General features: G+C 42.9%; 1 protein-coding gene across 2 annotated transcripts; it reads left to right on the top strand.

Annotated features, from left to right (window-relative positions):
* The first annotated feature begins 3,375 nt into the window (after positions 1–3,375).
* PPM1K (protein phosphatase, Mg2+/Mn2+ dependent 1K) lies at positions 3,376–26,215 on the top strand. 2 transcript variants are annotated; one of them, XM_081332762.1, is made up of 8 exons: positions 3,376–3,412; positions 8,767–8,859; positions 10,820–11,327; positions 11,781–11,881; positions 18,908–19,073; positions 19,281–19,425; positions 20,493–20,627; positions 21,705–26,215. In XM_081332762.1, exons 3-8 carry the CDS (start codon positions 10,906–10,908, stop codon positions 21,834–21,836), a joined length of 1,101 nt encoding a protein of 366 aa, XP_081188888.1. In that variant the 5' UTR covers positions 3,376–3,412; positions 8,767–8,859; positions 10,820–10,905; the 3' UTR covers positions 21,837–26,215. The 2 variants fall into 2 exon arrangements, with proteins under 2 accessions (XP_081188888.1, XP_081188889.1); XM_081332763.1 differs by lacking the exon at positions 8,767–8,859.
* Positions 26,216–27,503: the final 1,288 nt, after the last annotated feature.

Raw genomic sequence — 27,503 nt, 5'->3', positions numbered from 1 at the left:
TCTCTGGGTGTCTGTTGTCAAAAGTGGATTGCTGATAGTTCCATGTGTTACAGCCAGTGCTTTTTTTGTAAAAGAAAAAGGTGCTGGAACTCACACATGTTATACAACCCGCCTTGCCTACTCTACAAGGTTCCATCCAAAAAAGGTGCCGGAACTCTGTTCTGAGCGTTCTATGAGAAAAAAAGCCCTGGTTACAGCCATAGCTCTAGTCATTGCCTGTGTTCTTATACCAGAGGTTCTAAATAGTTGTTTCTCTTCTTCCCTGTGTTCTACAATGCAGGGTGGTTGTATGTTTGTGCAATCTTGATTTTGATACAATGAGGCGCTCTGTAAGTGCTTGCGCTGTTTGCCTTCATATCGCGCATGTTCCTCTTCCCAATTCCTTAGTGCCTGGTATGCAGGGGGGGGAGGGCTATGTGCCGGTTGATAGAGGAGCGGTTTGAAAACCAAGCTTCCTTAAAACAAGCGCCCACCGTTAGTGTTGTCACTGGCAATTGCCTTGGTCCCTGTTAGATTAAGGACGTGGTTATGTGTGGGCATGTGTGCCTCTAAAAATCTATCTATCTATCTATCTATCTATCTATCTATCTATCTATCTATCTATCTATCTATCTTATCTACCCACTCACCCACCCATCCATCTCCCTTATAAGGGGACTCTAGTATCATATTCATATATATATAATACCAGATGGGTGGGTGGGTGAGTGGGTAGATACGATAGATAGATAGATAGATAGATAGATAGATAGATAGATAGATAGATAGATAGATAGATAGATAGATAGATAGATAGATAGATAGATATAGAGCCTCATCTGTCAATCTGGAGCCAGTTTATTTCAACATGTTCTGTCTGTAGCATGGCTTCCTGACGTGTACTTAAGTTTTTCATGAGGACAATGAGATTACAGGGAGTCCTTAATGTACAACAGTTCATTTAGTGACCATTTAAAGTTACAACAGCTCTGAAATATGTGACTTGTGACCCTTTTTCAGAGTTATCATCTTTGCAGCAACCCCATGATCATGTGATCAAAGCTCAGGTGCTTGGCAACCTGTTCACATTGATGCCCATTGCTGTGTCCCAAGGTCATGTGATGTTTTCCGACCTTCTGACAAGCAAAGTCAATGGGGAAGCCAGTTTCCTTTAGCTGGGCTGCTAACTTATCAACTGCAGTGATTCACTTAACCACTGTGGCAAGAAAGGTTGGAAGAACGGGGCAAAACTCACTTAACAAACGTCTCAACAACAGAAATTTCGGGTTCAGCTGAGATCTTAAGTCGACAACTACCGTATTCTAGAATTCCCTTTTTTTTTTCTTCCCTGAGCATTTTTCCCCCTCCTACTCCGTGGGTTTTCGAATATTATTAGGTGCAGGGCTTTTTTTTCTCATAGAACGCTCAGAACGGAGTTCCAGCACCTTTTTTGGATGGAACCTTGTAGGTTAGGCAAGTCAGGTTGTATGATGTGTGAGAGTTCCGGCACCTTTTTCTTTTATGTTTATGTTTATTGGACTTATAATGCTCTCTACATGGGGCTGCCCTTGAAGACCACTCGGAGGCTCCAACTGGTACAGAATGCAGCCGCGAGAGTTGTGTTGGGAGTTTCCCGATACTCCCATGTTACACCTCTGCTCCGCGAGCTGCATTGGCTCCCAGTTGTCTTCCGGGTGAGATTCAAGGTGCTGGTAATGACCTACAAAGCCCTACATGGCAAGGGTCCGGAATACCTTAGGGAGCACCTGCGGCCGGCATTAACTTCCCTCTGCCCAGTACGCTCCCACAGAGAGGGCCTCCTCAGGGTGCTACCAGTCAAAGAATGTCGACTGGTGGCCCCCAGGGGGAGGGCGTTCTCTGTGGGCGCGCCGGATTTGTGGAACCGTTTACCTGTCGAGCTCCGGATGGCGCCCGACCTTCGCTCCTTCCGGCGTGATCTAAAGACTTACCTGTTCGAACAAGCCGGCCTGGCCTGATGGGCGATGGGTTTGGGTTTTACTGTTTTTTAATGTTTTTTAACTTATTGCTGTAGTTGTTGGGCATCTTGTTTAATTTCTTTTAATATTTGTATTCTTGTTTTTTAACATGTATTGCCCTGTTCACCGCCCTGAGTCCTTCGGGAGAAGGGCGGTATACAAATAAAATTAATAATAATAATAATAATAATAATAATAATAATAATAATAATAATAATAATAATAATAATAATAAATAATAATAATAATAATAATAATAATATTTAAGGTGCTGGTACTTACCTTTAAAGCCCTACATGGCTTAGGACCAGGATACTTGCAGGACCATCTGCTGATCACCCAGTACACTCACACAGAGAAGGCCTCCTCAGGGTACCGTCAGCTAGGCAATGTTGGCTGGCGACCCCCAGGGGGAGGGCCTTGTCTGTGGGAGCGCCAACCCTGTGGAACCAGCTCCCCCCTGAGCTTCGGATGGCCCAAAATCTCCAGCCCTTTCGCCGCGGCCTCAAAACACTCCTTTTCCACCAGGCTGACCTGGACTGACAGGCATTTTAATTAATTATATTTACAATTTTTAATTTATTTTTAGTTTTTAATTTTAATTTATTGCACAGATGATTTTAATTTTATTTTTATCTTAATTTCTGTACTTATTATATGTTTTGTTGTTAGCCGCCCTGAGTCCTTCGGGAGATAGGGCGGGATATAAATCCCATAAATCCCATAAATCAATCAATCAATAAATAAATAAATAAATAAATATACATACATACATACCGCCCTTCTCCCGTAGGACTCAGGGCGGTTCACAAAAAAAAAGCACCGATTAGGTGGCTTCCGTTTGGTTCTCCGCTGCGAAAGCCAGCGACCATCGCTCAAGGCAGATGCGCCTCATCGCAGGCGCGGCAGCGGCCCGCCTTCCTGGCTTCCAGCCCCACTTTGCAAGCAAGCAGGACCTTCACGCGCCTCGGCGGCGGCCGGAGAACGAAACCAGAGACGGCGTCAAGAGGAGGCAGGAGTGGGGGGGGGGAAAGGCCGCAGCCGCCCAACGCACGAGTCCGCGCGTGGCTGCCATTGGACACGGCCGAGGGTGGGTCGGAAGGCGCGTCTCCCGGAGGCTGAGCCGAGCGCGGCTCCGGGCCTTGCCTCACTCGATGCGCGGCCCTCCCACCGCGCGGCGAGCCTGGCTGTCAGAAGGAAAGAGGCTCGTTCGGAGCGGCCGACGCCATTGGGCCCGGCAGCAAAAAGAGGCGGTCCCCTCAGCTCTCCTTTATAGGGCAGGAGAGCGGCGGGTGAGGGAGGGCTTGCGCCTTTCGCCGGCTGAGGAAAGAGCTGGAAGATCGGCTCGGGGGAGGTCAATCCGCTCTCGCTCTTCGCCCAGGGGGGTTCCCGGCTGCGCCTGCTGCGTAATTGCGCATCGCTTCCAAGAGTTCGCGGTTAGTGCCCGGGTACCGAACCAGTAGAGCAGGGGGCTTCAAACTTGGCCCTTTTATGACTTGTGGACTTCAACTCCCAGAATTCCTCAGCCAGACAAGCTGGCTGAGGAATTCTGGGAATTGAAGTCCACAAGTCATAAAAGGGCCAAGTTTGAAGACCCCCTGCAGTAGAGGCTGCGTGTTTTCCATTCATCCTGGGCGAGGTCGCCAGTCTTGTTGCTCGCTCGGTGCGGTGGAAAGCGGGAAGTCGCGCGTTTTGGGAGTCGTTAGGAGCGTGGGGTGGGGTGGGGGATCCCCAAGCCGATCCGTCCTTCGGGAGAGAAGCTCTGCAGGGAAGAACCGGGTGGAGTTCGCTGGCTTCGCCTCGACCCTTCCGCGCGTACTAAAAAAAATAAAAAAGTAGTTTTTCCTTCAGGTCTGTTGTCGCCTCGCGGTGTTACTACGCGGATACGCAGAGTTGCCTTAAATTGCATCAGATAGCCGCCACCTTAATTAGCCTCGGAGCAATTGCTGCGTGCGTTGGAGATTGCCTCTCCGCTGAAGAATGCTCCTGCCTAACGACGCGGGAGCATGCCGGCGTATCCCCTTAATATTTTTTGGGGGGCGGGAGGGGGGGTTGGGCAGGTTCAAGGGGCCACCTGCACCTCTCAGCTGGTTCTTGCAATGGAGGGGGTGTCGAAACTTCAAGAAACACGAGGATTTTTTTACTATTAAGCGTTATAAGTGTTAATTTTGCTAGCAATTGGATTTTTTACTATTAAGCGTTATAAGTGTTAATTTTGCTAGCAATTGGATTTTTTACTATTAAGCGTTATAAGTGTTCATTTTGCTAGCAATTGGATTTTTTACTATTAAGCGTTATAAGTGTTCATTTTGCTAACAACTATTTTAAAATGATTAAATACTTCAAATGCACTTTCATACTGATTCATTACTGCCCAATGTGCGCGAGAAGACGATTGCAATTGGATGAATTGAACTGAATTTGAAGCGCCTCGCCTCCGGTTTTGCAAAGCGACGCTGCTTCTGAACGTGGAGAGTTCGTTTTCCTGGCGTGCAAGCGGGCATGCATTTATCATTTAACTTGGCACAGAGAAAGATCATTTGTAAACTCCTTGTAAATTGCCTCTCCCCCGTTGCCTTTAATGTGCGCCCTTCCCGCACGGCTGGCTCCTGTGAAAGTTCAACGGGACTCCCTTCCTAGCAGCTTTTTGCAACCTGGTGCCCTCCAGATACAAACGTCATTCCCCACAATGCCCAGTTTCGACGCCCGGGGCTTGTGAAGTTGCTGTCCAAGGCATCTTTTGAGAGTGGAAAATTGTGCATGGCGCTGTTGTTGGGGGCAATTAAGCTGACTTTGTAACAATGCCGCTTGGGGTGTGTGTGTGTGTGTGTGTGAAAGCCCTAATAAGCAGGCATATACATAGAACGAAGGCTACTGCTAAGCTTGTAAGCCGCCCTGAGTCTTCGGAGAAGGGTGGGATATAAATGGAATTAAAATAAAAAAATAAATAAAAAAAAATTAAAAGCTAGAAACATAATGGATGCTTTTGTTACCTGTTTTATTTGAGTGCTCCACGCCGCCCAGAATCGCATTGTGTGAGCTGGGCGGCTTATATAAACGCGATTAATCGTAAGCTACGGTCCTAATTTGCCACCGGGCACCCACGCTTCCTGAATTCCTCCACAATTCTTGGCTTTCAACCCTGCTTGCGGCTTGGCTGAAGTCCAGGTGCTGGGAGTGGCGATGCCTTCTGTTGGGGGAACGCGCTGCCCAGGCGAGAGGCGAGCGGCAGCCTTGCGAGGCGATCTGAGACCAGGACGGTGCCCCGGGGCCAAGCAAGGCACGGGGGGGGGAGCGAGAGAGGGAAGACCGCTCGGGTTATTTCGGAGAGGAGCGGACGGAGAATGCGGAAGGCGCCCAGCTGGCTTCGCCCCGAGAAGGAGGGCCGAGCAGGCGAGGCTGAGCCCGCCGAGGATTTGCAACGAGATCCTTGGAAGGCGGGGCCCAGTACGGCGCTGGGAAGGCTGGGCTCCCGGCCTTCTGCGCTGATTGCGTGGCTCTCTCAAGAGGCGCGCCTGGGTGCTTAATCTTGTCACGCGAGGAGGAGCTTGGTTTTGGTCGTCGGAACCTGGAGCTTTTGCCTCGCATGGCGCCGTTCACGGTGTGTTCCCGTGAACTCGGTCGAGGATCTGTTACTGTGACATCAAAATCCAGGAGTTGGTTTTAATTGCACCCTGTTTAAATTAATTGCTGGAGCACCCTCTGCCTTCTTTCCAGCTTTGATAGGACTGGTTTTGGCTCTCCTGGTGATATGATAATATTGGTCCCCTAGAAGGTTAAATTTGCAATGTATGGCAGTGAAAGTTGGACCATAAGAAAGGCTGAGCACCAAAGAATTGAGGCCTTTGAACTCTGGTGCTGGAGAAGACTCCTGCGAGTCCCTTGGACTGCAAGGCGATCAAACTGGTCAGTCCTAGTAGAGGAGATCAATCCTGACTGCTCTTTAGAAGGCCAGATCCTGAAGCTAAAACTCAAGTACTTTGGCCACCTAATGAGAAGGAAGGACTCACCAGAGAAGAGCCTAATGCTGGGAAAGATCGAGGGCAAGAGAAGAAGGGGACGACAGAGAATGAGGTGGCTGGATGGAGTCACTGAAGCAGTAGGCGTGAGCTTAAATGGACTCCAAAAGATGGTAGAGGACAGGAAGGCCTGGAGGAACGTTGTCCATAGGGTCGCGATGGGTCAGACACGACTTCGCAACTAACAACAACAATAAGAAGAAGGTTAAATACTTGGCAAAGGTGGCTTAATGTCCAGAAGTTCTGCTTTTTATTCATTGAAGGGGCAAAGATGCGCATGGTTATTTGGGAGCAAGTTGCATTATCTTAAGTAATTATGGTGGGTTGTTACATATCCTCTGGTTCTGAGGTGTGTGCACCTTTATGTCAGTGTTGATTTGTGTGACTGCCTACGCTAGGCAGTCTAACCTAGTTTTCTTGATAAGATTTCAGATGTGGTTTGCCATTGCCTCCTTCCTAGGGCTGAAAGGGTGTGACTGGTCCAAAGTCCTCTGTTGACTTTGCTCCTAAGGTGGGCCTGTGGCTCACCTGGTTTCTAACTTAACCATTACCCTACACCAGACTAGCTCTCCCCTGTAGAATGTCATTTTTCCTTTCTTTGCAGCATTTACAGGTAGTCCTTAACCTACGACCACAATTGAGCCCCAGATTTTTCTTGCTAACTGAAACATTTGTAATGTAAATTTTACCCCATTTTACGGCCTTTTGTACCACAGTTGTTAAGAGAATCACTGCAGTTATTAAGTTACTGACATGGTTGTGAAGCGAATCTGGCTTCCCCATTGACTTTGCTTGTAAGAAAGTCATAAAAGGTGATCCCGTGACCCCAGGCCACTGCAACCGTCATAAATATGAGTCAGTTGCCAAGCGACCAAGTTTTGATCACGTGACCGTGGGGTTACTGTAAGGGCCATAAGTGTGAAAGTCACATTTTTCAGTGCTGTTGTAACTTCAAACAGTCACTAAATGAACTGTTGTAAGTCGAGGTCTACCTGGACATTCTTCTTCAGCATCTTGGAAGCTAAGCAGCCCTAGGACCTGGTTAACATTTGCTTGGAGGTCGTTGGGAAGTTGCAGAAACATCCCAGAAGTTTCCTCAGTTTTGACCTCACTTACATATTTCTGATATGGGCATGTCCCAGTTAAAAAATAAGAATGAAAACATGGGCCGGTCCATAGTTTCAGACTTACTGGAATTATTGACACTTTTTTTAAACTAAATTTGTACCTCAGTGATTTCATGACTCTGGAGATGCCATATGCCAGAGGTAGGCAACCTTGGCTTTTTTATGACTCGTGGACTTCAACTCCCAGAATTGCTGGCTCAGGAATTCTGGGAGTTGAAGTCCACAAGTCATAAAAGAGCCAAGGTTGCCTACCCCTGCCATATGCTAAGTAAATAAACTGGAATTATGGTGGTGATATCTTTTGTGTTTTACAATAGAATACTTTATGTGGCCAAATGTGCTTAGACACATAAGAAATTTGTCTCTGCTGCAGAAGCTCTCTACAACAGAACAATAATACCATTAAGAGGGGGTAGTAAAGATAAAGATAATACTACAGCCATACTACATGAGTAAATATATATAAATATTAGACAGTACTATGAGAATTAGGTGGTCAGCAGAGTGAGGGCATACGGGGGAAAACTGTCCTGTTATTTTAGCATGCAGTGCTCTATAGCAATGATGCAACTGTGATACTCAAGTATTAAATGCTTGTAGGAGAAGTTGGGAGGTTGAAGGTCTCTAAAAGCTGCTGAATTACAGCCTCCAGTATCTTTCACTTGCTATTTGGAGTTACTGCAATTCACAACTCCTGGAACATTAGTCGTTCTCCCACCCTGGTGTATGAAATTGCAATATAGTACAATTGTAGTCAGTTCACCAATACAAGGTAACCTGAATTACCATCCACCCATTGTTTTGAATAGTATTAAAATAGTAATTATTAATTTAATTCTTAAAATATTGTTGTGAACATCTAAATGCATAGTGAGCTAAAAAAAATTCCTTAAATTTTTTTTACTCATTATCTCATACCAGGATAAATACAAATATCCCTTTGATAGTGGCTAACTTATCAGGTCTTGAAGAACAGAGTCATACACTATATAACCAGCTTATTTGCATTCCAGTCTTTGAAATATGCAGAAGGCAATGGTGCCTCTGAATTGCATGAGTCACAGACAGTTGGATTATATGAAAGAAGAGAGCTGTATTTCCCCATCAATTATGTCTCTGGAAATTTTCAGAACGGTTAAGTTTGAAGGGAATGGATAGATGACGGGACAATGAAGTAAAGAACCAATTTTGTGCCTTTAAAAAAAGAACTTAGAAACGGATTTTCTTTTGAACATAGGGATTGTTCCCTTTCTCCCACCCCTCTTGCAATGACAAAGATGTTTCTGATGCTGAGAGAGGTTTTTTCATTGTCTTTTAGAGCAGTGGTTCTCAACCTGTGGTCTACGGACCCTTGGGTGGGGGGCTGCAATGTCACGGAGTCCTTGAAGGCTTGAATGTTACGATTTAAATTTTGAGTAAAGTCTTGCTGGTCCATGACCATGGTCTGTGGCCACAAAAGGTGTTTAAAGAGAGTCCGTGGAGAAGAGGAGGTTGAGAACTACTCTTTTGGAGTATATCTTCCTGAAGAATTTCCATTAGTCATGCATGATAGAATTTGGCAAGCAAGGTCACTGTTCTGATGTCCTCACTTCCCTCTTGTACAAATTTTAAACAACTTCCGCTGAACTTATTTTAACTCTTTAGGTGCTGGTCTGCTCCCTTAAATTTTTCTTGAGTGGTGACTGGAAGATTCTACTCTCAAACTGCCACAGATTATTCAATGCTCAATCTGCCATTGTAAGAACATTTTTTTTTATTTTACTACCTAAGCTGAGGTTAAAGTCCTCTCTTTAGTCTAAATAACAGCATTGGCCTGAGGGATAGAGATATTTATTTATAATATTTATTTCTTGGTCTTGTAGAGAAACACAAAAATCATTGAGAGACTGTCTATCATGTAGATTTATATATATAAAAAAAACTGTTTCAGGAAAAGTAGAGGTCTCTGATTTTCTTTTGCAAACCACAACAGTACTGAGATTTATACATACATGCATAAAAATATAAGAGTCTAGTAATTAAGATGATGGATTAGGAGCTGGGGAAACAAACCTGAGTTCTAATCTTGCCCTAGGCCAGGGGTAAGCAACCTTGGCTCTTTTATGACTCGTGGACTTCAACTCCCAGAATTCCTGAGCCAGCCAAGCTGGCTCAGGAATTCTGGGAGTTGAAGTCCACGAATCATAAAAGAGCCAAGGTCGCCTACCCCTGCCCTAGGCACAAAAGCCAACTTGGATGGCTTTGAGCCAGTCATTTTCTCTCTACTGTTTGAAGAAGAAAATTGCATTTTCTTTCTGAAAATGTCTTCTCCCTTCGTTGGATTGACTTGTATATAAAAATAAATCACACACAAAAAACAGCTAAATAAATATATTGCAAATTGGTAATTTTGCAAGTTTTTTGGAGCCTTTTTCTACGTGGCTCAGTTAATGCTTCCCATTCATCCTTGAGCTGGCAGAAGACTAAATGTGTCTTCTTCTATATTGTGCTGACTTGCTGCCAAATAGCTGTGTCCTGATTTCAGATATGCAGGAAGTATGAAGGAAAGCCCTTGGTGAAAGTTGATGGCGTCGCTGCCCTCACCTTTTTCTGAACCTCACCACCTGGTGGGAAACAAATCTGTCCATCCCTACCTTGCTGGGGGTTGGCAGATGGATGGCATTGACAGATGACTGGACCTGAGCATCTAGCTATCTGTTAAAACTCTTCCTAGGCATGTGGAACACCCTTTTGAGGGGAGTGAGATAGGGAAGATTACTATAGGCCAGGGGTCTTCAAACTTGGCCCTTTTGTGACTTGTGGACTTCAACTCCCAGAATTCCTGGCTGAGGAATTCTGGGAGTTGAAGTCCACAAGTCATAAAAGGGCCAAGTTTGAAGACCCCTGCTCTAGGCCTTGGAAGAGTTTTAACAGATAGCTCTGCTTTACATGTTGTACTCAGTTCTTTTGATGGCCACAACTGAGACCAGAATTTCCATTGCTGAGCAAGGTGGTTGTTAAGTGAGTCACACTCACATTTTACCACTTTTTTGCCATGGTTTTTAAGCAAATCGCTTGCAATTATTAAGTTAAATTACATGGTTGTGAAGCGAATCTGGCTTCCCCCATTCTCTTTGATTATTGGAAGACTGCTGGGAAGGTCACAAATGGCAGTCAAATGGCCAGGGGACATTGCAGTCATGGTTTGTTTGTTTGTTTATTCATGTCAGAAGCATCACAAAATAAGGTATATTATGCTGCACAAAATTTAAAATACAGGGCAGTTTGTACAAATATGTACAAATTAAACAGATTTTGCCCAGAATTTATGCCAATTGCCAATTGCACAATTGATCATGTGACTATCAGGATGCTGTGATGGTTGTAAATATGAGTGCCAGTTGTACGTCACTTGTTCCAGGGTCGTTGTAATTTTGAATGGTCACTAAACAAATGGTTGTAAGTCGAGGAGTACCAGTACTGAACAGTTTCCCCCAGCCTTTATTCTTAGCTGTTGAATTGCCTACTGATTCTGCTCTTAAAAAACCTGGCCTGCAAGAGGTTCCCATGGAAACCACGTCCATATTGCTGCCAGGAAAACAACCTGAACCACGTAGTCCCAAGGAGCCGAGCGCAATTTATGAGAGACTTTTATCTTTTAATTATATGTAGGGCAGATGTTCTGGATCTCAACTCTTGTTTTTCTTTCTTTCTTCAGGTTCCTCTTTTAGGGGGGGGGGGTAGGTTTTCAAAGCCAGCTTCAAAGCGGTCTTTTTTCCTCATCACCTTGTCTGGAATTGAGGGATGTCCACGGCGGCCTTAATCAGCCTGGTTCGGAGTAGAGGCCACCAGCTGCAGAGAGCACTGCTTGCATCTTGCACAATTCTCAGCCCCAAGTGCCAAATTTCCACCAACGGCTGCAGGGCTTCGCGTTTCGATCTGGACGGGAGCGGTTGCCCTGCCACCTGGGATTCCTTTGGGATTTGGGACAACCGCCTGGACGAACCCATCTTGCTCCCGCCCAGCATCAAGTATGGGAAGCTGATTCCGAAGGTCAGCCTGTCGAACGTGGGCTGTGCCACCCATATTGGGAAACGGAAGGAAAACGAGGACCGTTTTGATTGCGCCCAGCTGACCGAGGATGTCCTGTATTTTGCCATTTTTGACGGGCACGGTGGGGTGGCAGCAGCTGACTTCTGCAACAAGTACATGCGGGAATATATTCGGTGAGTGCTGTGTGTGGATTCTTTTGTCTTTGCAAGGGAAGGAGAAAAACATTCAATGCTCACCTGCTTAGTTGTATGCAGGTATAATCCTCGACTTAAAATAGTTCATTTAGTGAATAAGCTATGTAAGGGTTGGATTTGTCCATGCTAAAATACAAATCATATTTTACAAATCACCATGGTTGGGCTCATGCAATATGCTGTTCAAAAGTGAAACAAAAATATTAATAATCTCTTAACAAAACCACTGATAGTGTGCGCTGAACAGTTACAGATGAATTATTAATGAAAACCTCCCTTAGTATGTCTAGTTGCAATCCATGAGGCCCCTGGTGAATTTTGCAAGATTCAAGCTATATCAGTTGAATAATTGATATGTAATAGTTTATGGATGAGAGCGAATGGTTAGTTCTGTCAGACAATATTTTAACATGATTACTTTTTATTTTTTAGAGAATTTCTTTCTGAGGAACACAACATGGAATTAGTATTGATTAAAGCTTTTCTAGAAATAGACAAAGCATACATGAGACATGCCCACTTATCTGGGGATGGTAAGTAGGAAATGTGTTTATGTTGTTTGGGACAAGTGTAAACTAAATTTATTCATCTAGCAGCAGTGGTACCGAAGCTTCAGGCTAGCTATCCCAGGGGGAAAATTGCAACTTAAATATCGAGGATTTGCTATATCAAAATCTACAGGAAATCGGGAAACCCACTGGAGTCAGTGAACCACGCAAAAAATTGTGTGAGAAAAATAATAAACATTTCAAAATTAAGTGGTACATGCTTTAGGACCACATTTGCTCAAAGTTGATTCCAAATATTTATTTGGAAATCACCACTTGGGAAGTCTTCAGTATTCTCTTTCATTAAGAGAATAATGCAGTTATTAAGCCAGTCTGACTTCCCCTGTTGAGTTTGATTATCCAAAACTGCCTGAGAAAATCACATGACCTCAGGATGCTGCAACTGTTGTAAATGCATGCCAGTTGCCAAGTGCCTGAATTTTTATTACAAGGATTCTAGGATGGTTATAAATGTGAGGAGCAATCACAAGTCACTTTTTTCAAAGCCATTATAACTTTAAACAATTGCTAAATCAACCGATGTAAATCAAGGACTATCTGTACAGTATATACTGTAGGTGTAAGAACAGTTTTTGCTTTGTTTCCTGACATACAGTCATGTGAAAAAGGAGTTCTGTGGTTTTATGTAACAGGAGATAGTAAAAGGCATCTGGTCTTAGAAGTTCTTAAAAACTTTTTCACCCATGGCTTCTCCATTTTGGCTTTCTTTTTGTAAAATAAATGATGGCCCGGTGTAATATGTCACGTGACGATGTTCATCTGAGGTTGTATTTACCTGCTTTTAAGAAGTGCTAAGGACCACATGATTTTTACTATGTCCTCATTTAGAACTCAAAAGAAGGGTGTACTTTCTTTTTCACATGGCTGTAATTGCCATGCTAGATGGCAAACATATTTAAGGATGTTAAAGCAGTTTCATTTTTTTAAAAATGAAAGCTGTGTATCCCAGAGGGGTTCCCAACCTGTGGGCCACGTGGGCAAATTGTGGCCTATTTGCAACCCGATCATGTGAGTGGCTGGCTAGTGTGTGCGCATGCACAACCCCACTCAGGCAAGCATCATGGGGGTTCAAGGCCTCACTCGCATGCGTTGCGGGCACTCGGGGCCCCACTTGTGCTAGTGTCGTGGGCACTTGGGGCCCCACTCACAAGAGTGTCACGAGTGCTCAGGGCTTCACTCGCGAGCATCACAGGCCCTTGGCCTCACTCGCGTGAGCAACAGGTGCTCATGTACATGCATGTGTGCACGCACACACCTGCCCCCCCAACTATCCCCTCTTCCCCCCCCCCCCCCCGTCTGGACCGCCAACCCAGAAAGGTTGGGGAACTCTGGTATATCCCACCTCTGAAACTGTTCCATCTTCGGATGTCAGAGATGATGGATATAATACTTAGAAAAACCTTTCAAATTTTGATTGGACTAGATCAGGGGTCCCCAGCCTTGGTAACTTTAAGACTTGTGGACTTCAATTCTTAGAATTCCTCAGCCAACTTCTGGGAGTTGAAGTCCACAAGTCTTAAAGTTGTCACGGTTGGGTACCTCTGGACTAGATAACAGACTGGTAAAACGGGGTAGTGGGAAGTGTTAAGATCATGAGAAGACCAAAAATCTCTAGTGGAGGGGTCCCCAAGCCCAGGTCCGCGGCCTAGTGGCAGGCCACAACCCATTCGGAACTGGGTCATGGAAATGGTAGGCGAGCATGCGAAACCATCCCTTCTTCCCCCACTGCCACCTCCACTGGTTGACCCACTCAGAAAGGTTGGAGACAGCTGCTGTAATGGACAGAAACAATCCTTCATTGATATGTTTGACGTTTTAGCCCTTTGGGAAGGGAAATTCCCCTCAGCCCACATGGATCCTTTATATCAGTCGTCTCCAATCTGGTAGGGCTAATTATGCATTGGTCTTCAGCTCATGTAATTCACAAGAGTGTGTTTATTTATTTTATTAAATTTATATGCTCCCTCCTTCTTCTCCCCCCCCCACTTGGGAGTGGGAGTTTAACCTAATTGCTATCAGTTTGGGGAGGCTGACTTGCACAAGCAAGCAAGAAAAAAAACCTTGCAGAAACTTTATTACCCCTCCCCCCATTTTCACTGCTCCAGCTTTATTTAATTATGGGTAATTAAATGTGCTGTTTCCAAGAATGATGTTTATGATGGTGATTGTATTCATCTTAAATGGCAAAAGTATAATAGGTGGAAAATGTGGGGCTTTCTAATTAAAGAAGTCAATCAAAGCCATGGTTTTTAAGTTTGAAAATGTTAACCTGCAACACTGAAAAAGGGAAAAAGCTGCAGAAACCTATCTTTGAATTATCATTTGGCATATTCTATGAAAACCAAGCTTTCTAATTTTGTTTAGTGATGTTGCAATTAAATTTGAACTGTATTTGTAGGAATGTCAGGTTGTCCTTTAACTTTTAATTCCATTGGCGAACAGTGATTATTTTGCTCTTTAAAAAGGTGCTATTATATAAATGGCAGAATCTTTTTATCGTGAAATTAAGCCCATGCTTGAAGGATTCTACCCAGCTGAAAGTTACAAGGCACACAGAAATTGGATTTTTGTGTCTGAACACAGTTGTAACTCTTTAACACATGTTAAATCGCACATTTATGTCTTATTTGGTGATTTCTTATCCCAGTATTTTGAAATATCCTCAAAGCAAAACCTTTTAAAGGTACATAAAAGTGCCCCTATATTCAAAATAAAATGTTTTGTTTGTAAATGTCTTTGAGTACCTTAACGTTCCAAATTACTACTATTTTACCAGTAGTGAGCCCTCAGCTAAATTGATGAGGTTGCTTGGGGAAATTAATACGTATCCCTTCAAAATTCAAAACGGTAATATTTTTTTTCTCATTGTTTCCATAAGTGCTTTGAAGAGGGCTCGAATTCTGCCTTTTTTGCAGTTGTCTTCCTTCCAGCTGTTGCAGGTTTTCTTTATTTATTTTGAAGCACAATTCCTGGGTGAATTTTTCCTATTTGCCTCTATGTGTACGTGTGATTTATGGCAGACACGGTATCCGACCCAACAGCTCTAGAATTGGAGACCCGGGACTCTATATGCTGGGCTCCAGTGGAGAAAGAGATCTGCTTATGGTGGTCCCAGGTGAAGGAGTCTGGCGGGTTCCTAGCCTGGACTGCTGGAAGGTTCCCACATCCACTTTGTCCCATTAGTTGAGATGACATGCTCTAAAAATGTCCAGTGAGTGCAAAGATACCTATTGAAAGATTTTCAGGTGATAATATATGGATGCTGTTTGGGAAACCACCAATGTCATATTTATGCTTTTCACGTTAAATCAAGCTGTGTAGTGAGTTTTTTGAAAATGCATTTGGAGATAAGCACAAGTGATTTTGATTAATGATGATTCCTTGATTTTGGAACTCTGTCGCTGGTTAGATCTAGTCCTCCTTGTGGTGCTTCTTTTCATACCAGTAAAACCTGTAACCTGTGAAGACGTCTTTAAGCCTCACCTGAAGTGGACCTAAAGCTTTGTTGCAGTCACCATCCTCAACTTGATGCTTTCCACGAGCGTTATTATTAATCTTTAATAAGTTATCCACATTAAAGAAGGCTTGCTAGTCTCAAATCTTATAATGACAAATGAAGAGATTTCCAGTTAAAGAAACCAAAAATTGAGGACACAGGATTGGCATTCATTTCGTAGGTACATATGAAGTGTGTATGGAGATTTCTTAATCATCCAGGACATGATTGTCCCAAAGGAGCTTTTCAAAAGGCAACTGGACTTTCTTGGGATTTTTTCTCCTTGAAAATGTTTTGCTTCTCATCCAAGAAGCTTCTTCAGTTTTCAAGGGAAACCCCCCCCCCAAGAAAGTCCAGTTGTCTTTTGAAAAGCACCTTTGGTACATATGAAGAAGGAAATTTCTTTTTTTTTACCCTGTAAAAGAACTCAACAGTTGAAAACAACCCAGTCATCTTAAATATGATAAGAAACAAATCCACCCTAATCTAATAAAGGGGCAGAGTTGGTTTCACTAGAAAAAACCTTCATAATATTGCTAACTTATCTAACCCTGATAACTGAGGGGTGTGATGTGGAGGTTCTGTGAATGGATTAGCTCCATGAGTAACTCATATAGGCCTCTAAGAATAGTATATTAGACTGAGCCAACACATTCAGTACTAATCTACAGTTGACTTTCTGGCACTTTCTCAAATTGTGCTAAGATTCTTCTAACATTACACCAGGTTTTGTTGGCTGGATTCTCATAACATTACACCAGTGTTTATGTTTATTTAGTATGTTTTGTGTAGATGGTGCAACTCAGCTGTTTTGTAAACTATGGCTTAAACTGTTGTGTGAACACAGCCAATCAGTGGCTAATCTAATACTTTTGCATCATGTGTTGACAGTTGTGCAATTTTCTAACGATGCTGCATTGGCAAGCTCAAAGATCTTAATTCATGGTGTTAATCTGAAGAGAAATTGGAGCATCATGGTTTAGTGTCACACATGAATGTAGCCAGAGAATTAGCCAGTTCCAAGAATTATTACTTTTAATTGCCATGGATACAGTCACTATGAAAGCATTATCTTGATCCTTAAAGATATGAGTGTGTTTTCCACTGCAAAACCACGTGTCTGCCATTTTCTTCTCTATTGTTTTTAAATAGAGAACCTTCTGATCTCTCATGTAGTCCAAATGTACAAAAAAATAAATAAAAAGTCCATTAGTTTGATATGTTCAGCAGTTAGACTGACCTTCCGCTAACCCTAACCCAGTGTCCTTCAGAGATGTTGGACTAACATTTTTATAATCTCCAGCTAGGCTGCTCTGGTAGTTCAACATAACTGGGTGGTTGTTGATTTGTAACCTGGAGTAAAAGGATTTCTCAGAAACAGCATTTCCAAAAGCAAGGAATCAACTGGGAGAGACTTTTGGTGGTCTTGAGACTCAGCTGTTAAGCACTGAAGGGGATTGAGGGGAAGAAAGCAACTGTCTTCTCACATGTTTTACTAACTGATTAAAACAGGTATTTTACAGAGAGCACAAAATGGTTCAGATTGTCTCAGAGTTACATTTGCCCCATTTCTTTTCTCAACTCTCTTTACTTTAAGCATTCCTAGTAGATTGCATATAAAACACATTAATTCTCTGCATTTCACAACAGTGACACTGACTGAAATCATACTTTTTTGCTATGGTCTCTGGGGCGCACTGTGGTGCATTGTTAAAGGTGCATCCTTAGCCTCAAACACATGCTGTAAAGCCATAAGGACAGTTGATTTTTTTTTAAATAAATGGCCTGCAGAAAAGGAGTGGAGGAAGAAAACTTGTACCTCCTTGGAAATTGACAGTCTTACAAAAGCTGAAAGAGTATTGGAAGAACTATTTAAAATACCTGTTTTAAATAGTAGTAGTAGTGTTTGGGGAATGTATCTTTATTTTCTTTCCTTTTTGTTTCTTGAAACTATGGAGTTTGCACAACACAACAAGGCTTCATGCATACTTTTTTGATCTGCACAGGATGGACTGAACCTGTTTGGAAGATACAATCCTTTCAAATAAACTGGAACTAAGCACTTTGTTATTTCTCCCCAGCCCGTTTAAATTCTACATCAGCTTTGTAATTTGAATAGTACTTGGTAACCTTTTGGTAAGCAGTAAAAAAAAAATCCAGCAATTCCTATGCTGTCAGAGAGGCTTTCACCCATCAGCATGCAGGCAGCCAGCCAGCTGCCTTCTGGACCAGCTGTAGTGTCCAAGCAGTTTTCAGAAGCTGCCCCAAGTAGAGTGTTTTACAGCAGTCTAACCTCAAGATAGGGACGCGGTGGCTCAGTGGGTTAGGACACTGAGCTTGTTGATCAGAAGGTCGGCAGTTTGGTGGGTCGAATCCCAAGTGCCGCGTAGCAGAGTGAGTGCCTGTTACTTGTCCCAGCTTCTGCCAACCTAGCAGTTCGAAAGCACGTAAAAATGCAAGTAGAAAAATAGGGACCACTACGGTGGGAAGGTAACAGCGTTCCGTGCACATTTGGCGTCTAGTCATGCCGGCCACATGACCACGGAGACGTCCTCGGACAAGCGCTGGCTCTTCAGCTTCGAAACGGAGATGACCACCGGCCCCTAGAGTCGGAAACGACTAGCACGCATGTGCGGGGGAACCTTTACCTTTACCTTTAACCTCAAGATGACAAAAGCACGAGTCACTCTTGCCAAGGCTTGTTGTTCCAAAAAGAGCCACAACTAATGAAATTGAGGAAATCCTGGCCACAGGCTTCCACAGGTCCAGCAGTAGCCCTGAAAGACCCCGTGAATCTCAGACTTGCTTCTTCAGGGAAAGTGTAACTGTAACCCGAGTTGGGAAAAGAATAAAGATGGTTTAGAAGTCCCTGGGGTTTGTGTGTGCCCTAGAGCCCCAGACTGTCTATTTCTGCCTTGTAAGAATCCAGGAGGATGTGTGACCTTGAGAGGGTGGGTGGGTGGGTGGGTGGGTAGATGGGGAATTGTGCCCTTTAATTTATAATTCAACTTAGATTGAAGAGCTGTGGTGGTGCAGTGGTTAGAATGCAGTATTGCAGGCTAACTCTGCCCAAACACCAGCAGTTCGAACCTGACCGGCTTGAGGTTGACTCAGCCTTCTATCCTTACGAGGTGGGTAAAATGAGGGCCCAGATTGTTGGGGGCAATAATATGCTGGCATTTGTAAAAGGCTCAAAGAGTGCTGTAAAGCACTGAGGAGCGGTATATAAGTTGAAGTGCCATTGCTCTCGCTGTATTTCAGTACCTTGTTGGCCTTGTTAGCTAATGACCACCTTCCCCCTTGCATGAAGCCGTGTTGTGTTTCCCTTTGCGCCTTCCATCCTTTTCTGTCTTCAGAGCTTAAATATTTTCAAGCAGCGGCTCTTTAGTGGAGTTAGCACAATTCATGCAGTTGAAAGCTGAAGAAATTACACCGCAGGCAGGTGTGGGGTCAAGTGCTGATTACCTCTTTCTCTCTCTATGTGACATTTATAGCTACCTTGTTAAATACTGGGAGCACAGCAACGGTGGCCCTGCTACGAGATGGCATTGAGCTGGTGGTAGCCAGCGTGGGTGATAGCCGTGCGCTGTTATGCCGCAAAGGAAAAGTTGAGAAGCTGACCATTGATCACACTCCAGAACGGAAGGATGAGAAGGAAAGGTACCTGTGCAAAATGTGCAACTTCGGGCTTAATTTTTTTCCCCCTCCCAATTTTAAAGAGACGTCTTTTGAAGTTGTAGAAATGGAATGCTTTGCAAAGGGTGGGGGGGGGGCAGAATTCTTCAAGTAAAATTATGGTGTGAATTGTTTGTAGAAACCTAATGTGCACGGTGGTAGCTATTATTTGTATTTTATTTTATTTTTAAGAATCAGGAAATCTGGCGGTTTCATCTCCTGGAACAGTTTGGGGCAACCCCATGTGAATGGCAGACTTGCAATGACCCGTAGTATTGGAGATTTGGATCTTAAGAACTGTGGTGTGATTGCAGAGCCAGAAACAAAACGGGTGCAGGTAAGTGGTTGTGTAATATGCCTCCTCTCCCACGTCTGAAGGTGCAGCTTACGGAAAGCTGATTTGGTACAAAAACAATAGCTGGGTGGGATGATTATTTGTGACGTTCTCATTTTAGGCAGCACGGAGCAAGTTGATACTGATATCCTGGTCTGAGAATTTTATTTCTATTTGAAGTTCATTGCCTCATTCTATAGTTATAGCATTGCTCGGCTAAAAAGCAGAGTAGCACAGTGGATAGTGCATACGTATAGTGTGCCTAGCGTTGTATGAATGTGATATAGATCTTCATATGTATATGTAGCTAGAAGTAGAGCACCCTGCAGAATTCAGAAATTTTATCTTTTTTGATATCAGGAGTAGGCAAATATTTTTCATCTGAAAGCTGTACCTAATAATAACAGTAATAGGTCTCCAACGGGTCCAGGGCCCACTAGAGTGACTGGTTGAGTGGCTTGAGCCAACTATTTAAAACACTTTTTTAAAAAGCGCTTTATTGCTCTAATTCAGTGGTCCCCAACTCCCAGGCCACAACCCAGTACTGGGCCGCAGCCCATTCAGAAACGGGCTGCAGAAGTAGTGTGTGAGTGGTGCGCTTGCATCTGCAATGCATTTGTGAAAGCTGCGTGCGTGTGCATGAAACCATCCCCACCACCGCTGCCCCCTCTTGTCGATCTGCAGAGCTGGAAAAGTTGGAAGCCACTGCTCTAATTTATATACTTTGCATCCAGTTTTATCTGATGCGTGCTTGTGCATGCTATTTTTGAACTGGGAAATGTGCCAGTTAAACTAGGTGTACCTATTTTCAGTTTAGGAAAAACAGATTAGGTCAGTTTGCGTGAAGATAGAACCCAAACAAGTTTTCCCTTTATTCATCGCTATTTAGCGGTTTCTACTAGAGTAGGCATGTGAAACCTGCCACGTCACGGAACATTTTCCCCATTGCCGGCAATGGGGTGGGCACGGTTTGCTTGTGACGCATCCGGACCGCAGGCCGGCAGTTTGACCCCCCTGTACTAGAGCATCTTCAAGTCTGCATAATTTGTATACTCTTTGTGTTGCTTTAGATACACCATACAAGTGACAGCTTCTTGGTCCTGACCACAGATGGCATCAACTTTATGGTAAACAGTCAAGAGATCTGTGACTTTGTTAACCAGTGCCATGATCCAACCGAAGCAGCTCATATCATTACTGAGCAGGTAGGTGTTTTCTGCCTTAGGAACAATTGTTACTGGCCAGCTTTCAGCTAATGGTACCTGCATTTCCATGGATGATTCCAATGGAGAGGAATATCAGTAGCTCAAGGATGAAGTGTGAAGATTTTGGTGCTCTCCAAGCTTGGTTGTTTACTTGCAGACTTTTCATTACCTAGCCAGGTAACCACATCGGTGCACCGGTGATGCTCTCACTGATGTTGCCTAGTTGGATATAGGTAGTCCTTGATCTAGGACTGTCAGGGTGCCTGCCATTACAGTCATAAGATGTGATGGTCATGAAGAGGGTCATCCCATGTGAGTGAGCCAATTTTACAGCCTTTTTTGGGGTGATCATTTAGTGCAGGGGAAGGCAACCTTGGCTCTTTTATGACTCGTGGACTTCAACTCCCAGAATTCCTGAGCCAGCACAGCTGGCTCAGGAATTCTGGGAATTGAAGTCCACGAGTCATAAAAGAGCCAAGGTTGCCTACCCCTGGTTTAGTGAATGCATAGAGCGAATGCTATGGTTGTTAAGAAAGCGCTGCTGTCGTTAAGCAAACCTATCGTTCATTATGGGGTGTTGAAATCTGGAAGTAAATGCTGGCTTTTGGCAACATTGTAAATCGCTGACATGTGACTTGGCAAATGGCTGTAAATGCAGGCCAGTTGCTGAGTGGCCGAAATGCAATCACATTTAGAGTGTGCAGAAATGGATAGATTGACTTTAAAGATAAAAGAGGAAGAAGACTCAGTGTATTTTATAACATGGGATAATTTTTATCAATGGCTAGAAAAATGAGTTAGAGAGAAAGGAATGTGACGTGTAACTTTGAATATATATTAGCAAGAAGAAGACCATCGAGCGATTAATTAACATATTTATGATAATTAACTAGTACTCATTGTTTTTTTAAATACATGGACATTATGCTGTTTGCTAAATATTGAGCATTTTGTATAAAGAGAGTGTAGCTGAAATTGTTTGAAGATTGGTGGATTGAGAGTTAAACTAAAACTTCTGCCTTTCTCATTGTTTACAAGGTTAAACTAAAACTTCTGCCTTTCTCATTGTTCTACAAGGCTATGCAGTATGGGACAGAAGATAACGGCACCGCTATTGTAGTGCCATTTGGAGCCTGGGGCAAATACAAAAACTCTGAGATCAACTTTTCCTTCAGCCGAAGCTTTGGTTCAAGTGGAAGATGGGCATGAGCATCTTTCTCCACCAAGCTGCTAAACATGTAAAGATGTAAATTGCAGAAAGGTGATACATAGGTAGAAAACCTCCATCTTTTCTAGCAACAGGCCTTTTCTGCTTGAGTAGCAAACTGCTGTTAACTTGATGTCACCTCTTAACAAATGTCTTTGTTACTGCTTCTCTCAAACCAAGCATTCTCACACCTTCCTCGTGGGCTTCTGCAGGGGCAAGATGCTGATATTTTTGTGGCTGACTGTCATTGTGGTGTCACCTGTTTCTCCTGAGGTTTTTGAGATATTTTAGAGAAACAAAGGAATGTGGCCAATGCAAGCAGACTGCACCGCACTGCAGTTGGTGAACCAAAGGACAAGGACAAGAAAAATAGAATTTTATCTCCTATGCTATTCCATCCGGTGTAAGGGAAATTCAAAGACTACTAGAAAGTTGGGAGAGTTAAAAGGTGGGTTTAATTGCTAGTTCACTATTGCTGTCACATTGGGGTTAGAATAATTCAACTCTGAAAAGGACTTTCAGTCTCCAGACGGATAAGCTTCAGGATTGTGAGTCCAGAGACAGAGATAACTCTGTATTTCCTGTACTGATGTCCCCCCCCCTTTTTTTTTGGAAAATCAGAGAGAAAGTTGTACACTTCGTTAATTATCTGCATTTTGTTTCATGTATAACTCAAGAGGCACAGTATAGTTCTTGAGAAAGTACTAACCAGGATATACTGTGTTAGTATGCCTTCTAAAAAATACCAAATAAATTCTGTTTTTTTTTTCTTTAAAGGGGCCAGTGCTAAAACCCCTCCTTTAAAAAATATATATTCCACATTGGCTACTGTTAAATTCCTTTTCTAAGTATTAATGCACAGCATTAATGCAATTAATTTTGATGATGAGCTTATTTTGGTTTGTTTCATAGTTTACAAGAAGATGAGCTTGGTTTTCTAGGTTGCGGCTATTGAAAGAACATAGTCTAAATCTGCTTAGAATTGTCCCCAACTTTTATCTAAAGTAAAAATTGGAGGGAAAGGGAAGTTTCAGAGAGGCCAGTAATATATTTTCAAACGATTCTATCCCTCCCATTTTAAAATACAGCTACGAAGGGAATAAATCTGTGTGTTTCTAAGCAAGACTACAGTAATTGAAGTAAAAGCAAGGTTAATTTCATGGCAGAGGGGAACCTTCCCCATCTTTCTGCCCTTCAGATGCTTTGGGGGCCGATAACACCCATCTGATTAAGAATTACAGGAGTTTTAGTATCCACCTGAGAATATCAGGTGGAAAATAGTGCAGAACTATTGGTGTTAAAAATCTATATTTCTACGTTGGAAATTGTCTTGTCTCAACGGTGAGATCTCACGACAGTGCCGAAATATCATGCATTCTTGCTGAGCAAGAAAACCGCAGCCTGATGAGATTGGACGATCTCAGAAGCTTCCAGCCTTTGGGGTGGGAAAACCCAATGAATCTTGAAAACAGCCCTAATTTAGACCAGTGCCATCTAAATATGTTGTGATTGTCACGTTACTGGTGGAGACTGAATTCCCAGTCCCTGTTAATAGGTCTGTGCCCACAAGGTGTGAGAAAGCAAGTAGGCCTTCCTAAGTCACAGATATCCTTGAGAGAGCAAATGAGGAAATCGTCATGACCTCATTGGACAAATGTGATTGGCATCAATCCAAACAGTGACAGATACAAATTACATAACATGGTTGTAGGATGGTGTCATGATGCACTTCATAATGTTTTTGTGACTTCTGACGGATGCTTATGGCTCCAATATAAACATTGGGAGTGTTTCCTCGGACTGAAAAAGGAAAGAATATTAAATAGAAATGCAATACTCGCCTTCCCCTGCGTAGAGTTACTTTGCATCTGGGAATAATAGTTGCTGAGCCATTTAGTTGAACCCTGGTCACAATGTGAACGATGGACTTACACAACTGCACATCTAAGCACCGTAGTACCAAAAACCACTTTGGTGTCAATCATTCCAACGCTGCCTCTGGACATCCTTCTGCTCCTGACTGATCCTTTGAACTTGTGAAAGACTTTGCAGACAGTGCCCTGGTCTTCTTCTGTTTTTGTCTGCTGTAAATTTTTATTCGTTTGTATTCTCTACGCACAGATTCTATAACATAATTATACAGACTTTAAAAGTTACGTTTAGCAATTGTATACTCTTTATCGGTTACTGTCATTTTAAGACACTAAAGTAGTATATATTGATGTTAAAAACATTTTGTCCTTCCTGGGTTTTTGCTTTTTTTTTTTTAGGGCCTTTTGTTTTCATTCTTGTTTGCTTAAAACAAAAACACCGGCTCTCCCATGGGCTAAAACAGGCATGCAGTCAGAATTATCACCGTTATATAATATAAATACATGACGCAAACAAAATGTGCTTCCAGGTAAAGAAGCAGTTTTGGCCATGATTCAGCTTCCTTCTCTCTCTTAGAAAAAAGCACTTATTAGCAGCAGCTCATAAAAGGAAGCTGATAATTATTGAAGGCAGGGAAAGCAAATACTGTATATTTTCCCCCTTCATTATGGCCCTACCCCCGCAGAGTAAATGCCATTTTTCATAAAAACTGATTGTGCCACTAGAGCACAATAGAAAGGAGTTAAATTCTTTCCCCATTCCTGCTCTAATCTTGCTAATTATCCATTCCATCAGCTGACATTGCATATTTTTAAAGTTACGGCAATAAACACGAGACAGTAAACACAAGGCGATGCAGATTATCTCCTTTGATGCTCATAAATCTAGAAATAAAGGGAATCAGGAAATTCATACATCTAATTTAATATATATATTTTAAAGGCACAATATATTCAAAGGAGATGCGTATGGGTCAGCGTAATGTATAGCTTAAATCTGAACTTGGTCAGAAAGAAAACTGTAAGACTTTCAAAGAAATTATTTTAGGTTGCGACTGAAAGCATCAAGGCACTAAGCCAGTTGTAGCCCTTTGTAGCAGTATGTCAAGAAATCCAGGCTTGGAAGATGCAATGGTTTGCTTCCTGCTGTGGATTGTAAAAGAGGTTTATCAAAACATCTTGAGTTATTGGAAAAGTTTTTCCCTTCCGCCTTAGAATTCTACCAGTTGAAGAAGACTCAACAAGACAGTTGTTACCCTGTGGCTTTTTTTGACCTGGTGATTGTCCAGTGCACATGGAATTGAACTCAGTTGCCCATTTCCTTTGTAACAAGGAGAAATTGGAGGGTTGTATAGCTAGAACTACCAGTTGCTTGGAGGGTTTACCTGATTGGCTGGTGTAATTACCTGTATAGTCGGTGTGCTATCACCGTGTTCATTCAAGGTGTGTGTTGTTTTCACCAGATGGCCTGGTGAAAGTCACAATATATTTATATTCTTCAGCTCCAGCATATTTAAGCTGCGTAAGCATACATTTGGGAAAGGGAAATAAGCAAACCAACCTAGATTTAGGAAAAGAAGTTTAGATCGTGTTTTAACACACAGTTTATTGATCCCAAACAATGGGTAGCTTTCTCACCATATTGAATGTATTGTAGGGAAAGTCTTCCGAGGTTATTAAACTGCAGTGCTTCCTGCACAAGAGGAGGCAAATAATGGTTAGTAAATGATGGCTGTTCCTGAACACATAGAAAGGTTTTTGCAACCTGGCACATCCAAATTACTTTTAAAAACTCTCAAAGTGCGCTTGCGTGCATTTCTGTTTAAGGAAGCATGTGAAAATGTGCTCTCTGTAATCGAGAGGCATTTAAATGTATGGTGTAAGATATGTATCGGTCCCAGCTGCTGTATTTCTGTAGGATGTGAGATGGGAAATGATGATTGTGGTAAAAGACACAGATGTTTATGAGAATATACCTATTTCTTAGGACAGGGGTAGGCAACCTCGGCTCTTTTATGACTCATGGACTTCAACTCCCAGCTATGCTGACTCAGGAACTCTGGGAGTTGAAGTCCATGAGTCATAAAAGAGCCGAGGTTGCCTACCCCTGTCTTAGGCTTATTTATTCTTTTGTTGATACGATATGCTTCCTTTCTGCTTTATTTCTAATGAAGCAAAGTTGCGGTGCATGTTCTTGTACGCGTCACCCCGGAAAGCAGTTCCCCAAGGAGCTGCTCAAGCCTTGCAAAAGATACGGCTGCTTTAATGATACAGAGCAAAGTGCTTTGTTCGTGCCCTCTTGCATGACACCGTATCTCTTGATTGCTTTCCATCACCATTTATTGTTTGGATTGAAGGCAAGACTGTGTCCAAAGTTATCAGGTATTGTGATAAAATATATGTACATATTTTGAGCAAGTGTAAAGATGACTAGCTTGTTATTTCTTTTTCATTGGTTTATTTTACAACTGTATATTTATCATGGAGCAGAATAAAGAACTTGCTCTCTAGTACTTTTTGTCTTCATTTTCTTTCCTCTTCAGCTGCATGTTTTCATAAAAATTTATTTATCAAATGTAGACACTGTCCATCTTCGTATCCGAGAACATAATCCAATGCAATGTTCCCCAAATCTATCATTCCCCATATATTCCCAACCAGTATTGGGGGGGGAGGGAGAGAGAGAGAGTAGAAGCCGTATAACACAACAGGGTTGTAATGGATGACTTTGGACTCCCACTTGTTTGTGAAATTGAATATGTGTGAGAGGATAATGATGCAGTAGAAAACTTGCCTGGAAATAGTCAACCAGTGGGAGTCACATTTATGCCACAGTGTTCAGCAATAGCACTTAGACTTATATACTGCTTCACAGTGCTCTACAGCCCTCTGTAAGTGGTTTACTGAGTCAGCATATTGGCCCTAACAATCTGGGTCCTCATTTTACCAACCTCCAAAGAATAGAAGGGTGAGTCAAACCTTTTTTTTTTAATCCCATTTATATCCCGCCCTTCTCCGAAGACTCAGGGCGGCTTACAATCTAAAGCACAAATCAATGTGCTTAGCAATAAGCCTTCATTCTATGTATATGCCTGCTTATTAGGGCTTTCGCCCCCCCCCCCCCAAGTGGCATTATTACAAAGTCAGCTTATTTCCCCCAACAATCTGGGTCCTCATTTTACCTACCTCGGAAGGATGGAAGGCTGAGTCAACCTTGAGCCTGGTGGGATGCGAACCTGCACTAATTGCAGGCAGCTGGTGTTACTTAAGGAGGCATTAGCCCACTGCTCCACCAAGGCTCCTTGAGCCAGTGAGAACCGCACTGCTGGCAGCTGGCAGAATTAGCCTGCAATACTGCATTCTAAGCACTGCACCACCACAGCTCCTATCATGTTTATGGCTGGAATGAGGCTTCTGAGATTTATTGCCCTGCTGGATGGGAACTTAAGGCAGGAATTTCAAGTTGCTTTGTCAAGAGAGAAGGATGTAATTTGATGGAGTGTGCGCTTTCTATACAGAGGTTATTTGGATCTCCAATTAAAAAGATCTCAGTGGTTTGTTATTCCCAGCCTTAATAGAGAATGCTGGGTTGGGTAGCCGAATAATATGATTTGTCCGCCTTTGGAATGTTCACATGCTATGTTATTACCCTAATTGACAAACCACAATGGTTAAGTTTACACAACACGCTAAACCCAAGCAAAACAAAGTACATTATGGGGTGAACTAGGTTTCTCTATTCCATTCATAAAATCACAGATTGTAAGGAGGAATCCAAATGAAATCATGAATGAGACA

This window comes from Vipera berus, assembly GCF_964194415.1.
Source record: "Vipera berus genome assembly, chromosome: 7".
NCBI classification, from domain to species: domain Eukaryota; kingdom Metazoa; phylum Chordata; class Lepidosauria; order Squamata; family Viperidae; genus Vipera; species Vipera berus.
Note: the sequence above shows the minus strand (reverse complement) of the source record. Positions and strands in the feature narration are given on the sequence as shown.